The 17,840-nt window shown below is 36.3% G+C and overlaps 1 protein-coding gene across 1 annotated transcript; it reads right to left on the bottom strand.

Moving 5' to 3' along the window:
• Positions 1-8,179: 8,179 nt before the first annotated feature.
• On the bottom strand, positions 8,180-15,203 carry LOC121413581. Its single transcript, XM_041606447.1, has 7 exons — positions 15,055-15,203; positions 14,010-14,377; positions 12,653-12,888; positions 11,900-12,050; positions 11,182-11,350; positions 10,063-10,230; positions 8,180-9,271 (listed from the first exon to the last, which is right to left on the bottom strand). Exons 2-7 carry the CDS (start codon positions 14,259-14,261, stop codon positions 8,292-8,294), a joined length of 1,956 nt encoding a protein of 651 aa, XP_041462381.1. The 5' UTR covers positions 14,262-14,377; positions 15,055-15,203; the 3' UTR covers positions 8,180-8,291.
• Between the last annotated feature and the right edge of the window lie 2,637 nt (positions 15,204-17,840).

The raw sequence follows: 17,840 nt of genomic DNA, 5'->3' as shown, positions 1-17,840 counted from the left end.
GCTTTGGTTCCAGTCTTTGGTTATTTCAAACGGAGTTCAATCGCTTTCCCTTTCGTAATATTGACAACCTGGAGTCGAAACAAAGTAGGACGAACTGACTTCATCTTTCCGTCGACTGTTCAAGCTACATAGATTGTCTTGTTTGTTGAAAGACCGACAGTCGTTCCGTGCCATACAGAGCCCTGCGCATTTGATCCTACCAACCCCTTTATGCTTCTTCAAGGTGTGACCTGAAAGGCAGTATCCAGAAAGGTGGTTATCGTTGTCATTCTCTGCAAGGAAGAACATTATCGACCTTCGTCTCGAGGGGTTACCAGAGGTGGCGGAGGTGGTGGTGGTGGCAGAGGTGATGTTGATGGAGGTGTTGGTCGTGGTGGTGACGGCGGCGATAGTGTTAGTGATTTTGTTGATGCTGCTTGTGGTGCTGCTTGTGCAGTGCCGCTTGTGGTGCCAATTGTGGTGCCGCTTGTGGTGCTGCTTGTGGTGCCGCTTGTGATGCTGATTGTGGTGCTGCTTGTGGTGCCGCTTGTGGTGCTGCATGTGGTGTTGATTGTGGTGCCACTTGTTGTGCCAGATGTGATCGAAGTATCTGAGTAGGCGGTTGTGGGTGTCGTAGCGGTACTGTCAGTGGAAGCGGTAACACCTGTGGAAGTTATCACCCTCGACACCACTGCGGTGGTGTCAATGGTAGCTTCGATTGAGGTAACCGTATCGGTGATCTCTCCGCTAGAAGGTTGTGGGAGACTGGTTGGTATCATCGATGTTTCTTCAGTTGAACTTTCTCCTTTGGTCGTAGGAATAGCCGAGGATGGTAGCGCTGTCGCCGGACCTGAGATGAGATGTAAGTACATTTCACCATCTGACAATATATAACAATTCGTGTGTATACACACTAAACATGAAACATTTATTTGATATAGACCATATCACTGGCAAGTACTCTATCATTTCAAATATATATGTATCTAGCCCGTGTGACGATTGTTCCAGAGCATCTTGTTTATCTTCACTGCTTAAAGCTTCTTCCAACTAACTTATGTGAAATAGGCCTACTTTAACAAAGTTTTTATAATGTCAATAAATCAATTTATGATAATAATATCAATGATCCACTCACGGTAATTCTATAAGCGTTTTATAAATGTATTATTACCCCGTCATCGGATCATGGAATGCCCGCATACATTGCACTTTCATCACTCCGTATAGGGAGAATTCCATCAAATCCATCACTTTGAAAATTATTCAAATTCTTATTAAGTATAATGGATGCACTTTCTCCGCTCCCTAGAGAGCAGTCCAGCAATTCCATTACTTAAAAAATAATCTTGGGCCTACTTGGGTAATAATAACAGCAGGGCCCGCTGGGAGAACAGTTTTCGGAACTGAAGTGGCTACCCTGGGTAAATATACCTCTATTATTATTATTATTATTATTATTATTATTATTACTTCATATCAAGTATAATTATGAAACGTGTTTTTTAATGAAGCTTTTCTTTCTTCCTAACTCCGATTCTGCTTATGGAAGAACGCCCCCTTCACAACGACAAATTTACCTAAGATAATTTGTCAGAGTCAAACAAAAGAAATTGAATTATACACATCAAATCTATTCCATTATTTCGATACGGATATATAATATCGATCACCGATCAGTTTTGAAATGGTGTGGTTTGGTTAAGTGTATCATTACCTTCACATAGGATGATGTCCAAATCAGTACAAGTGCTATCAAGAAGTTCAAACGTGCTCAATTTGATGTCGATGCATTTCTGATTATTACCCGGGATTGGTTCGCCATCTTGCCACCAATCTACGTTGCCATTAAAAAAGAAATGAAAAATCATTCAATAAATAGTTATACGTATAACTTTTCATTGATCAAGATTTTTCTTTTTTTGCGAGATGTGATATAATCTAAACGGTATTGTCCACAATAATGGTAACTTAATTGCACTTGTGTGCATGGGAGGGGGGGGGGGGGGGGCTTTGCAGCTCTGCTTTTTTTCCTAGAAAAAAAGATATAAAGAACCAAAATGAATTAAAGGAAAAGGGAGAAGTATAATGCCATTTGCTTTTCATATCATCTTGTGTCAAAATCTATCGCAAAATACGATTTTCATTTGGAAAAGTCCCTATTTTTTGCTCTCCCCCTACTCTCGCTTGCGACTTATAAAACTTTCCCGGCCACAATCAAGTCGGTTTTCATTAAGCCCCATCTTACCATTTGAGCTATCTAACTGAGTACCATCCACACACTCGAACACGCCATCGACATCCTGTTCGTCACACCCAATCCAGATGTAGTTTAGCAACGGGTACGCCGACGATATGTAGGCAACGACGTCGTCAAACTCGCTCTCCGAGTTTGGAACGTAAAGCTGTGCTCCGACACTGGAGCATTCGATCTTTCCTCCCTCGTATGTCAAAGGTAGTATAGTGCTCCAGTATGCATAACACCTATCCTGTATCAGCCACCAGCCATTTGGGCACGTAAATCCACCTGTGTTGAAATAATGAAAAGAAAATGATACCATGTTAGAGACCTATTTCATTCTTATCAATTTGACGGAATAATTGCTCTTTCATTTTACATGCGGCAAACCATCATTGGAAGAATAATATTAATGGAATATCAGAACCATTACCAGATGAAGCAATTACTTAAAAAGTTATATTTAGTTACACATGTCCTTCACGAGGATGCTTAATAACAAAGAAGCTATACAGGAAGTCAACATCAAAATTTTACATGACTGGAACAATCGCACAGCCTCACACAGATACAGTGTTCATCATCATCATCGTCGTCACCTCCATCATCATCATAATCATCATCATCATTATCATCATCATCATCATCATAATCATCATCATCATCATCATCATCATCATTATCATCATCATCATTATCATCATCATCATCATCATCATCATAATCATCATCATCATTATCATCATCATCATCATTATCATCATCATCATCATCATCATCGTCATTATCATCATCACCATCATCGTCATTATCTTCATCATAATAATCATTATCATCTTCTTCACACCACTATCATCATCGTCGTCGTCGTCGCCAACGTCACCATCGTGACCATCATCACCACCATCAATACCATCGTCATAAAAAGCAATTCGGTCCACATCCTTTCGAGAATAATTATTTGTTCAATTCAATGAAACGAACGAACATTCAGTCAATCAAATAATACACAATCGGTTGATAAAGATATTATCGACCGATCGATTAAACAATTAACAAATCGATAACTGAAATGCAATCCATACATCCATCACAAAGTGCGTCACAGGATGCAGTAGAAACACCTGTACTTACCATCTCCTGTGTTAACCAGATAAGCTATCCATACGAGTTGAGTTAAAAAAACATAACTTCTCATTTTTTTTTCAAAGTAATCAAAGTTTTTCGCACCCGATTTAGTTCAATATTGACCATCCACTGTTGATGATTGTATCTGTTGCTCTGAAGATTCATTGATTATAATTACAAAAAAAAATCTAAAGATCATATTGCTACTTTGTTTCCCTTTCTTCCAGATGTTCTTCCTATAGACAATAATAAATAGAAAAGCATGCTAAAGAATGATGGAAAATATTTACTAAAGTAGCTTAACTTCAGCTCAAAATGTTGTATACGAAAGATAAGTCAAAACTTTCACGTGGCACTCAAAAACCGTTGACCAAACGTCAAAGTACCATTCCCCATGTATGGAGTGCTCAATAGACATTATTAAACGAAATTGTAATTTTTAGCGGTCGAGATCTGATTTCCTCCTAAGTTGATGAAAGGTTATTTGTCTGATCCGTGAATCGTGAATGCTGTATAATCGAAGTTGACTTAAAGGGGAATCCAACCCAAATAAAAACTTGTTTTTATAAGGAAAAGAAAAATCAGACAAGTTGATAGGTGAAAATTTGAACAATATTGGACAAACAACAAGAAAGTTATGAATTTTTAAAATTTGTAAATATTGGTAATCACTATACCCATGGAGACTTCAAATTGGCCGCATATGGGATGTCATAGTGATGTAAGGCAAGGACTACTCTTCCATGTACTCCAATACATATTAGGGCTAAAATGTCATTTTTCCCAAAAGTTTTATTTCAAATTATATTTTTCTTTCATGAGGACATACTACAATATACTACCTGGGTTATATTTAGATTACTGCCCCAGGGGAATTGGTACTTAGGAGAAAACCACAAATCCCTGATAATAAAGTACATGGCCTATGGGAAAGTTGTCCTTGCCCCTTGTCATAATTTACTTACACAGTTGCCAATTTGAAATCTACATAGTATTAGTGATCTCAATTTTAAAGCAGCTATAACTTTCTCATTGCTTGTCCAATTTCTTTCAAACTTTCACCATTCTGTTTAATTTATTTTTCTCCTTCCCAACATAACATTTTATGGCCAAGGCTGGATTCCCCTTTAAAACTGAACTGGGGGACACGAAGGAAAGCGTTACTATAGACATAGCACAGTTTATTTATCGTTCTCTCACCTTCAAAATAATATGAATCTCGCAGGAAAAAGTGATCTTCATGAAATTGCCTCATATAAGGTACGATTTTCCTCATATATTGCGATTGCGATGTGGCCTACTTGATTAATCATAACTCACCGAGGCATAGGTGACCAACACGTTTTCATTTATGCCAAGGATACTTTTCGTGTGGGCAATTCATTGGAAAATATATTCATTATTTATTGTGGGGATTATCAACGTATATTCTGAAGAATTTAACGAACAACTGACAAATTAGGGAAAACCGGTCAATTCGCGAGTATCTTTATTTTTTATTTTCTATGTCAGATTTTATCTGTCCTCCTTTCTTCATATGATGGTCAAGGATATAACAATAGTAGATTTACAACCTTACTCAATTGTAAATTCTTTTTCTGATTGTAAGAAAAACATGAAGAAAGAATATTAAGCACACAATACAAATTGTGATTATCACCTTGTAATTATTAAAATACTACTACTAATAATAATATACAAACTTTATAAAGCGCTTTGTACGTAAGTTTCAAAGCGCTGAGAAAGAAGGGGAGAAAAGAATACAAGATATCTCAGTAAATTGAGAACAACAAAGGAACTGAGAGTGAAAATAACATTACGAAAAATTAATTATACGTACAAAAAACAAATGAAAATCGAATTATTAGTATGTAAAAAAACAAAACATCTCATATTTATCATCAAGTGGAATGAATAATTAAACATCGAACCCCCTCTGCTTCTTTCCCCCTTCCTTGACTTATCTCTCTTTCTCCCCCCTCATATCCCTTCTTTCCTTTATTTCTTCTACTTTTTCACCTCGTCCCCTTTCTTTTAATTTGCCGCCAATAATTATTATCATTATTACTTCCACTCCTTTATCTCCCCTCGCCCTTTCTCTCTCCCTCTCTCTTGTTTCAAGGAAACGAAGAGAGAATTTACTACAATAAAATATTGTAACTTATTTTCTATTTAAGCGAGTCAGCTCGAAATACAGGCACAATGCAATATAATTTTCATCTCTATTGTTTAATATCTTCCTTCACACACAAAACAGGAAACAGGGCAAGATAGATCTGATACTAAGAGATGTGCAAATAATAAAAATAATAATAATAATGTAGGATTTGTATAGCGCACGTATCCACCTTGCTAGGTGCTCAAGGCACTCCTATATTACCCCGGCTAAGCTAGTCTACCGATTCTGGTGCGCAAACACAACAAATACATTATTACTTTTATCACAATAATTCCAGAATATTTTGCTCACACACATCAAATTCAGGAATCTGATTGCAAAACTTTAAAAGCCAGCTGCATATCAACGATGTGAGATACTATCATGTACATGTATAACTCATCATTAAAGGTCAAGTCCACCACAGGAAAATGTTCATTTGAATAAATAAAGAATAATTAAACTAGAATAACGCTGAAAATTTCATCAAAATTTGATGTAAAATAAGAGTTATGACGTTTTAAAGTTTTGCTTATTTTAAAAAAAAAATAGTGATAGGCACAACTCAGTGACATGCAAATGAGATGGTCTATGATGTCCCTCACTCACTATTTCTTTTGTTTTTTATTGTTTGAATTATACAGTACTTCATTTTTTACAAATTAACAATATGGACCAACTTGACCGAACCATATAGTATTAAACATTGCTAATTCCACATGTCCATGGAGAAATTATTGTTTCACTTGACAATGAGGAGAAAATTTGAACATTTCATATAATGCAATACAAAAGAAATAGTGAGTGGATAGTAATATCATGCATGCGCTTGAATGTAAACTTTGATTAAAATGGAGCTAAAGTTACTGAATTCAACTTAAAAGCATTAATATTATTCAAACATTGATCACTTAAAACAGCAGAGTTCAGCTGGATTACAGGCTTGCTATCACAAAATTCTTTCAAATATATCATTATCAACATTACTATCAAGTATATTGATATCCAACACAATGTATTAAATTGATTCTTTCTTTCTACAAGTGCTTCTAGAGGTTGGTGGGAGTATCAATTCAAATCCACAATCTATGATTGCTTAGTATTAAAAATGCATTCATATAATTTCAAGAGAACATTCTAAAATTTACAAAATTTCCTAAACAAAAGAACAAAAAAAAAGATTGGACATATTATAATAGGGTTATATATTTTATGATGTATTGCATCGCAACATTGCATTTTTCATTTTTAACAATATTTTGATGATTTGTATGCCTAATCCTCTGAAAAATATCAATGGTAAAAATTACCTAAATTGTTGGTCAGGATTCACACAAGTTTTTTATTGATATTGTCCATTAAATTTGTCAGATATATATGAACCAAAATGTTTGAAATTTTGACAATCCTTAAAATATTTTTTTAGCATTGCGAAACATTAATATGAAGATTGTTTCATTAAAATGAAATTGAAGTCATTTTGATCTCAATCAATAAATTTCTAAATTCATAACAAAACATGAGAAAGTAACATGCAATGAATGTTCATCATGAATAGTCCAATATTACTGTCAAGTGTCACGTCACCTATTCACACATTTCTTAATATATCAATTTTTCACTTATGAAATAAAAGCTAAAGTAATGTTATCAAATCATTCATATAACCATTGGAAGACTAGACAATCTACATAAATAAACAATTACATATCTTAAAAGCGATTTCATTTCTTTCACTATGAAATCGTGAAATATATTAGTAAGAGAAAGTATCAATATTTGTTTTTAAACATGATTAGGATATCACATACAACTACAGACAATCAAGAATTTGTTAAGATATTATATCAAAAATAAGATAGATCTACAATAGTTAGTTTGTTAGACTGATATGGAAGACATTTCCTGTATTATATATTAATTAGCTTTTGTAAATTGATTATACTTCATTATAAAAATAGGAATGTACACTATCAAGAAATAGAAATATATATCTTTTCTCTAGTAGCAGCAAAACAAAGGTTAATATAACCCAAAATACACACCAGCTTGTAATAATTTATTATCATAGAATATAAACAAAAGTCTCGGATAATTGAGCTTTATGTGAATCCGAAATTGCTGTTCATCTGTGTTTTTAAAGCAATTCAGTATAAACACTTCTTTATGAATATGTAAGTACATGGAGAATAAAGTTTCTAGCACATTAAACATTAATTTCTTCATGATAATCAATGCTTCCTTTCTTTTTAACATAATACCAGTAATTAGAAAACTTTCTGTATAACGAGCGCTTATACCCCAAATGCATAAAATTTACACAAGCATATTCCTTCGCATTTCCACCCCCAAATGTATCAGCATAACATAGATTTTCTGAGCAGACCTTATTAGACTTGACTAACTTTACAACAGCTATCTCTTTGTTGAACATATATTACTGTACACCTACAATTTCCTTAAGAATGTCGGTCACAGACATGTCCAGTAAACTCTAATGGACATCATGTGTATTACGATATCACGGTAGAAATTTAGAAAAAACGAGCTCATTTTGTTGCACTTACACATCAATAAATTAATTTGTAGATTAATTTGTTTGTGATGTTGAATATTGCAATGAAAGATCCCTTCAAGGTACCCAAACAAAAGTCTGTGCTAAACAGGAATCTTGCTTAGTGTCTGCATTCCCTATTGTTTGACCTGTGCCGAAGAGGGAGGTTTGGTGATGAAGACACTGAGCAAGATTCCTGCTAAAAAAGCAGCTCAGAATTGTGTTTAGGTACGTTAGTGAATGGAGTTTGGAGGACATTTATCTCTCCTCAAAAGAAGCCAACGGTGAGAAGAAAACGGGACTGGAGATGCGCACTTCTCACGTCTATATCTTGAGCTTACAGTAGGCATCACATTGGGCATGCCAGCTCGCAGAGGGGATACCGGTCTCTTGACTTTGGTCTGTGATGAGGAGTTGTGATTCAGGCCATTTTGTTTGGATGGGGTGCCACTTAGAGGGGATAACCGGTTAATACCATGATTGCTAGTACCTTGAGGTTGGCTCTGGTCGGTACGTAGACTGTCTTCATAAATGTTCATGATAGTGGGCTGTGACTGGCAACGCAACCCTGAAGATATTGAAGGGTCATTCTCTCCATAGGAGACAGAAAGCACAGATTGCTCTGATGATGCCTCATGATCATCGTCATAGGCATAAATGTAAGACTTTGAAAGACATTTCCTGGCCCATGCCTCTCTGGATTCCCTGGGTGAGGTGTTCCTGGACCCTGTAACAAGACTTGTACCCTGATCATGAATAGCCTCTAGGGAAGGGGAAAACTTCAGCATCGCCGATTGGTCATAGGTCCGCTGGAAAATAAGATCAACCTGTTCATCGCAATCAAGGATGTCATTTTGAACGATGAGGATATCATTACTGGAAGACTGCTGTTGCTTTGGCGCCTTGTCAACCTTGGCCTTGGACGAGTTCCTGCGCTTTTTGCCACCACCTGATTTGCTTTTCTTTGGCTTTCGTCGGAGGCCTACTTCTTTGGGAATGACTGATGGTTTCTGAGGTAGGTTTAGTCCATTGGTAGCGGCAATTGTCCTGAGGGTTCTTAGGTATGAACATATGTCCTGCATGAAGTGCGGTATCCTGATGCAGTCCAGTCGTGCCATCCTCTGGATTCGAGGCAAGGATTCCAAACACACCTTCCCTGCGTACAGAAGATGGAAGTCAATGGTGTCTATGCTTCGCAGGATTTCTGCTGCACCTGCATAAAAAATAACATGAATAATATCATCATCATTTATCAGAATCTTTGAAAACTACTAATCAGGAACTACCACTCATATGTTCTTTGATTACATGCAACACTTGTTCAATAAAATGTTTGAAAAGCCATGTCGATCTCTCACTCGTTTCTAATCACACTAACCAAAGAGGTAATGAAAATATTAATACTAATAACATATTTACGTTGCAAATTATATTGTCACATTTCAGATGAGCAATTTTGGGCATTCACTTGCCACTTCATTCCATTCATATGCAAAGTTGCAGTTACTTTATATACAGCATACCCCCCCCAAGATATTCCAACCATCATTTTATTTGATTTCTCAAAAGCAATTTGGGGCATTCACTTGCCACTTCATTCGGTTCATATGCAAAGTTGCAGTTACTTTATATACAGCATATAACCCCCCTCCCAAGATATTCCAACCATTATTTTATTTGATTTCTCAAAAGCAATTTGGGGCATTCACTTGCCACTTCATTCCATTCATATGCAATGTTGCAGTTACTTTATATACAGCATACAACCCCCCTCCCTCCCAAGATATTCCAACCATCATTTCATTTGATTTCACAAAGGAACCCCTGACAGAATTTTAATGATGGGAGAATGCTTCCAGAATTGCGGTAAACTTTGATCTCTACATTTGCTTGTCAGATGATGTCCTTCCTGATTAGGTTTGCCAGGTGTGTTGTACTTCAATGAGCAACAGCTGGAACAGACTAGCCAGCACTTTAATACCATTTTACAAGAATAACGATTACCTTTGAAGTAGCACTGATCATTTCCATATCCACCTACTCCTGCAGGGTCTGGGAGACTGCGTTTGACCCGCATTACATAGCGCCATCTAAGTTCACGATTCTCAATGTAATGACCCAGGTGAGCGAACAGTTCTTCAAAGGTCATAGTAGCAGCCTTACAGGCAGTGTCTATGGGAAGAAAAATCACAGGAAGATGGAATTGAAGGATTATCAAATGAAAAAAATCATCATGATTCAAGGGAGGCCAACAATATTTATTGCACTGGTGTTTAATTGGCATTTCCTTTTGAACGATTTGTGGCACATTATGATTAATCTATTCACTACTTTCAACGGACCCAACACTGTCATCATATCAACAATTTTAAGTCTACAAGGTCTAAAACATGTATCATTTTAAATTTGTATCTTTTTTTTATATGTATATATATGTGAACATTTGTAAACACATTTTTTTCAGCCATTGATGTGTATTGTTTTTGGAATAAATAAACCATGAATATAAATTGTTCTAAAATCTGGTTGAACCTAGATCATGGTCTAACTCTGTTAAAATTAAGGGAAGCCAGTGTATGGCCTCAATAATAACAGCTGGGTGGTTAACTGTTACAATCTACGTTATAAGATTACCTTCAACGAAATGCCAACATGTATATGAGATCTTGTAAATATTGCAGAAAGTAGGCTATTGCATGATAGAGCTCTTGTATTGTTAGACCTTTTTCATCTTTGAAATTAATTCATCATATTCATAATCAAAAGATGTTTGATGAAATATTATGCAGTCAAAATTACACAGGTTGCATCTGCAAGACTGAAAAAATATGACTACCAGTATCAAATTCAACTCACACAACTAAAATAAATAATAAATATATCAACAAATCCTCTACAGGCTTGGTTATCATCAAATCAGAGTGTATGACAAAATATAGGAATTTTTTTCATTTGTTTACAAGTATAAGAGGTTCACTGAATGTATTTGCAGTATATATTTCTGTAATGTTACACCTATCTCATATCTGCATTAAGCAGCACTAAAATAATTCAATTGCAAAGACCAGTATCATATGACAAGATATGAGCTACAATAAGATCAACAGAGAATGGTGAGCTTACAGTAGAGGAGGGCTGGAAACCAGAGGAACTTCTTGTTTGCTTGGATGAGAGTGTTGATGGTTGCTAGACCTTCTTCGGTCTCTAAGAGTAGATGGGAGCTAAACTTCTTTAGACCAAACTGTTCCCGATTAGAGAACCAAGGCTGGATGCCATCATTCACAGTCCTCAGCTGAGGTAAACTAGGCTAAGGAAATTTGGTGAGTACAACAAGTTCATCATCAAAAGAGAAGTGACATTAGTAAAACACTGAGACAACCCGACAAACGTATCAACAAGATTCAATGAAAATTTGTTTTTTTCCAGATACATGAGAGGCAGAAAGGCACCAACTAATCTTAATTTTAATCTAGAGAATAGCTGAAAATGATAGAATACAAATTTCCCAAAGATCATACCCTACATACAATGTATATACAGGTTTGGTCTACAAAAGGTTAGGATAATACCTAAATGCACAAAAATCATTGTTTGTACATCATCCACACAAATTTTCCAAATAAAATACCATATCAGTGATGCACATGTTTTGATTAATTAATTTCAGTTAATCACAACAACAACTGTCATTCATTCTTTCTTCATGCCTGTGCTGTTAACAAAAATCTCAGATAAGAAATGATCAGTATTCCCTATGGAGATACGTGTAGACTGATATGAACAAATCTCAACTCTTCTTCCCTATAGACTTGAATATTAGTAGAGACAATGGTAAGGATACAAAATGAGTTCCAATCTCATGATCAGCAAGGCACATGATTCCCGTCTCCCTCAGAAAGAGATTTTCAGTCGAGTCTTTGAGCCAGAGAGAATACTTCCTTGCTTCAGGTCTGTTGGCTTTGGCATTAGGACCATACCAAGCCATCTTTGCACTAGATATTCAAGATTGAAAAATAAAAAGATGAAAATCATCAATCTTCTTGAATGAACAGTCAATATTTTGGGTTTATTTTTTATTCTACAGAGGAGACAGATTTAAATATACTAGCATGAAGAGCATATTCAGTTTAAATACATGCAGAATGATTGTCTTTGTGTGTTGATACAAGATCATCAGAATAACCGGAGAATAATCATCGATCCAAGAAGGAATATATTTAAATAAACCAGAAAAATACAATACATGTAACTGCTATTTTAGAAAAATTTTATCACTTGTATAAGAGCGTGTCTGCTAACAAAAGGCCTTAAAGCTTTCCCTGAGATATCAACAAATTATGACTATATTTTAAATTATTTTACAATATGAAATATACTATTACCTTCAAAATGAACTGAAAAATGTTGACCAATTCTGTAAAACCTCATCATTATCATTACCATTATCTGCAATTTTCACCTTCATGTAATACAAACGCGACACACTTTTGGCTTGCCATACAACTCGTCATTAATAAGATTGGGTTTAACTTTCTGAACAGATTTGTAAAACACCCATAATCCTCCTGTCTATACATCTGCTTGTATATCCCACCTGCAGGCTAGGTCTTTACTCCATCCAATGCTGATCTGGTTGTCAAAGCCATTCTGCTTCAGGTATCGACTGAGTTTCTTGCTTGCCTTCTCAGCAGTGATCCTCTCCCCGTACATCTGCTCTACAAACAGACTTCCCGGACCGTACTTCTGACGAACCTTCTCAAGGATCCATGTAGCTTCTTCCATCAGGGTGAACTCAATCTCTGCTTTTTTGCTGTGTGACATCTCCTCAATCTGGATAGAAAAAATTATGTAAAATATATGGTCACTTTATCCCACTGAAACGAAATATCTTTTATCTAAGGATTTTATCAGCTCATTTTCTCTTTTTCAGAATGCTAAGAATCAAATTATAAATAGGACTCCTAGATCATAATAACTGATTTCATAGAAGAATGTCTCAATTACTTTGAAAAGAGATTTTGAGCCTCCTTATCTCTATCCGTACAGAATGGATCCTAACAATCTACCAAATATATGGAGAAGTAGGGCAAATTGACATACCATAAAGGTATTGCAAGATAAAAGGAACTTGGAATACTGAACAAACAGCAATTGGACTAGAAGAAAAAAAAAGTATTAAAATTCCAATTTTAGTAGGCCTAATGTGAGGATAGAATTTACATCACTTATGAAATTCTATCCTAACAGTCCTGGGGGTCGTTTCACAAAGATTTAAGTGTGACTTAAGTCGCACTTAAATGCAAACGCGTACAAGATATGCAACGCGCGATCTTATTGATAGATACGCATTAGTGCGCGTCCTCTTGAGATGATCTGACCAATGCGGTCAAGCCTTTCATACCGTACGCAACCCGGCATTTAAGTCCGACTACAAGTCATACTTAAATCTTTGTGAAACACCCCCCAGGAAAACATCCTTCTCAGATCTCAGCCTCTGATGGAGAATACAGATCCCTATAGGCTTAGAGACCAGGGGCCCATTTACACAAAGCTTAGCGATGAATAGCAAATATAAAAGAACACTTCTGATTGGTTTCTCGTTAGTATATTGAAGTGAATGCGCGTGTAACATCTTGACTGGTCAGACCATTTAGCGATTGATCGCTTATCTTTGCGTTACGGAGCACTGAAATGGAAAAAGGTGGTGGTATTAATTTAAACCTAAAGCTTTAGTTTCCATGTAGGCCTACTATTGGTTACTCTGCTGAACCATGTTGGCTCAATCTAGATAAGAGGACTCCATTATATTTTTTTATAGATATGACATCGACAATGACAATGTAAATATCCTATTTATTGAAATATCATAACAAAATCCTCTTGGCTAGGCTCCACCCACCTCTGTGATCAGAACAGAACAGTTATCTTTTTAACTAATAGGTGCTTAGTACCTTTTCTGGTGCAACCTTGAACTGGAACTGAGGAATCTGTCCATGCTTCAAGAACTGCATCTTCTGCTCCTCCAGGTTGACAGGATCAATCTTCGACCGGTAGCGGTTGGGGGTCTCATCATACTTCTTGATGATCACCTTTTTGGCTGGACCTCTTACACCCTGGTGGAGGTGCTGATACCGACTGCTACCACTCCCACTGGTACTGCTGGTAGCTGAGTCCAGCCGGGTCTTGGATCGCTTCTTCCTCATCCTGATAACTTGGGGTGGGTGGGCCGAAGCCCTTGCTCTTTTTTTCAATCTAGTAAATACCTGTTATCATCATCTCCTTCATGCCGCCTGAGACTGTATTGATCTACAGTATATGTCTGGATATAAAAAAGATGGTAAAAGGTTGCATTTATACATAGTACTGTACAATTCCCATTTTATGTACATCAGGGTGGCTATATTGTGTCACATTAATTGGTTTTTCTGCTGTTCTTTCCGAGTCAATTACAAGTAATACATTAAAGAGATGACAATAAAATTGTGGTCAGACAGGTCAGTCAATAACAGACAATAAAACACAACCCACAACGACAAGAGTGAGAGAACCTGCAATGCAAACAAATCAATATTCATTTGTGTCTATGCCTCAACTTCAAATTACATAAACATCTGAACATGTTTGTATATTCTCAATTCTTTATCATATGAATACAATAAACTAGATCAATGTATCCAATAAGCTATAATAAATGAAACCTGAAATGAAAACATACAGTGTCGTCGAGTGAGCGAGATTTGATTTTGAATAATTTGATAGATGAGTGAGATATTTTTAACACATAGGGCCTACATATTATTTGTCATGAATGTGGAGTTGGAAAATTGACAACTAACTGAATCCTGAACTGAATATTAGTTTACAAGATCAATTATGAAATTAAAAGCAAAAGCGCATGAGTATTTATACAAATACATGTAGATGCGTAAGTAGCACTGTAATTAAACAAAAACACTAAAACATTTCACCTGCCATATATTCAACACCGGTACTTACCACCCGAATATCTGTCTTGACCTCCCCCGAGCTAGCTAGCGGGCTAGCTAGCAAGAGCAAGCATACATGGTCATCGCACAGCAGAGCACCCGGTACCGGCGCGATATACAGCGCTCGAGGTACAAAAGCAAAGGTAGTCGTGCGAATTATGATTATGACGTCATTCAGACGCGGTGGCTAGGGCAACGTACTAGAGCATTGATTGGACAATTGGCGTCAGATGCACCTGTCGCGTTGAAAATACCTGTAAGAGGATGGGGGGAGGGGGCACTGAACTAGAAATACAGTTCAGGGGCGGTGTGGGGATGGGCGAGATGGCGGACTCGGATGTCAAGTTAGGGGTTGTTTCTGTATTGATTTTCATCACTTTCCCGATAAAATCTTTTTACAAACGATCTTATCCCCATGTGGCGCAATGATCTTGGATTATTCAAAAGGGCTGAGCAGGAAGAAAATAGTCACTATTATTTTCTTCTCCTTTTCTATTCCCCCCCCCCATTTTTTCCTTGTGATTTTTTTTTGGAGGGGGCCGGGGACGGGGGTCCAAGCCTCCCCCATCAAAATAATGGAGGAAACATTAGAATACCTAGTAGAAAAAAAAAACCAGTCCGAGTATCTTAATCTTGCCTAAGTTTCGTTATTTTGACGAATATAGCAATACTTCAACGATAATCTTTAAACTATTTTGAGAACTAAAACTTCAACCAATTGGGAATGGTTATGAAATAACAAAAAACAACAACAGCAAAACAACTTCAGCTCATAGAAAAAAAAGTTTATACACTCAATTTCCTTGGTCAACATATATTCATCTTATTTAGATTTCAGTTATTTTAGTCATTCTATTCAGTTATTGGACATTGATAAAGTGGGGTAAGCCCTCTAGTCATAAGAACCACTAGTCATAACGTGTACAATCCTATACCCAAAAGTTCGCTAGTCATAATAGCCTATTAATAGGGAAATAAGGGGTCACTATAATTAGGTCATAAGGACCATGATATTCATAATACAAGATGAGGTTCGTTATAATAGACCATAATGGTCATTGATCATAAGGATCGCTGGTCTTAATCGACAAGGATGATCGGTATTCATAATAGATGAGGGTCGCTATAGTCATAAAAAGGAAAAGGGGCACATTAATCATAAGGGTTGCCAATATAGGGGAAGAGGTTCGCTTGTCATAATAGTAGAAGAGGGTCGCCAGTCATAATAGGGGAAGAGGTTCGCGCTAGTCATTCAGTTATCATGACTAGAGAACCTTATGATTAACGAACCCCTTTCCTCCTTATGACTCGGCGACATACTTGCTTGATTATGACTAGCGACCCTCTTCTTTGATTATGAATGGCGTCCCTCGATCATCATTGATTATGACTTGAGACCTCTATGAAGAAAGCCCATTAAGACTAGCGGTCTTTATGACTGTCGGGTATTATGACCAGTAGTCCTCATGGCGAGCAGGTGGACCCCAATAAAATGAGGGGGGGGACATTTTTTTTAAAATTCAAGATTATTTATGGAACAAGCTTCCCAGTTTACATTAGGTTGTTCTTGTTTTGTTTCTGCTCTTAATCAATCTCACAGGGGCAGATATGGGGAGGGGCACCCCCCCCCCCCCCCTGGGAAAGAGAAAATTTTGAAAAAAAATGTTTTAGAAAATTGGTCCACTCCCCATAGACATCACAGTCTCAATTGCTTGGGCCTGTTCTTTTTCTCTCCCTGGGTCCCGTAACAAAGATTAGCTAATATGAAAGAACATTTCTGATTGGTTCGTAGTCAGTCTACTAAGCAAAATGCGCATGCAACAATGATCTTGATAGGTCATTTAAGTTAGTGATTAATCACTACCTTTGTGTTATGGAGCATTGGTCTCTTTCTTTTCCTTTCTTTAAATAAATCTTTTTCCTTTCTTTCTTTCTTTCTTCCTTCCTTCCTTCCTTCCTTCCTTCCTCCCTTTCTTTCTTTCTTCTCCCCCTCTCTTTTTTTTTCTCCATCTCTCATGTACCTTCCAATTTCACATTCCTGGGAGAAAAATTGGAAAGTTGAAAAAACTATAAAACACAATAAATATTCGACAGTTTATAATGGACAAGTTCAAGTCCCAACTATGTAATTTTTTTATCGAGAAGCAGAACAGGAATGAGAATATGATTTTGTTATTTATGAAATGCACAATAACTTTTTTATATGAATTATTCATTGTAAATTGTGAACTGTATCATTCACTGTAAATTGTGAAATGTATCATCACAATTGTAATCTATGCAAGGTATAATCATTCAAAGATACTGCATTCGTGCCATGTGATTGGCAAAGAGCAATAAATGTCTCTGAATACTTGCATATTTACCAATAAGACGATTTATGAAACGAGGCTTCTAATTCAATGCAACAAAAAAAACAAGAAGAAATTCAGAGAGCCAAGGAGATATATTTTTGTTATAAAAAAATAAAGAAATTAGAGATTGGTTAGAAAAGAAGAAAAAATAAAATTATGCCATGAATATTCATTTGAGCCTTCTCCAAATATTATGTTCAATGCAAAGATTTACAAATTCAAATTGAGCATGCAAACTGAAAATGTTGATATAACAGGGAACATTTTTTATTGTTGTAAATTATCACATGATCTAATGTCTAAATACCATGTAGTAAAACTTCAAGCGATCTAACATCATGGCAGCATATTCAACATATATTTACTGTTTGTCATGAACAGAATTTACATATAAATCTTCATTTGTTCTTGGAACATAATACATTGTACAACTAGTACCAGT

Source organism: Lytechinus variegatus, chromosome 4, assembly GCF_018143015.1.
Source record: "Lytechinus variegatus isolate NC3 chromosome 4, Lvar_3.0, whole genome shotgun sequence".
Classification (NCBI taxonomy): domain Eukaryota; kingdom Metazoa; phylum Echinodermata; class Echinoidea; order Temnopleuroida; family Toxopneustidae; genus Lytechinus; species Lytechinus variegatus.
The sequence above is the reverse complement of the archived record's forward strand: the minus strand, read 5'-3'. Positions and strand labels throughout refer to the sequence as shown.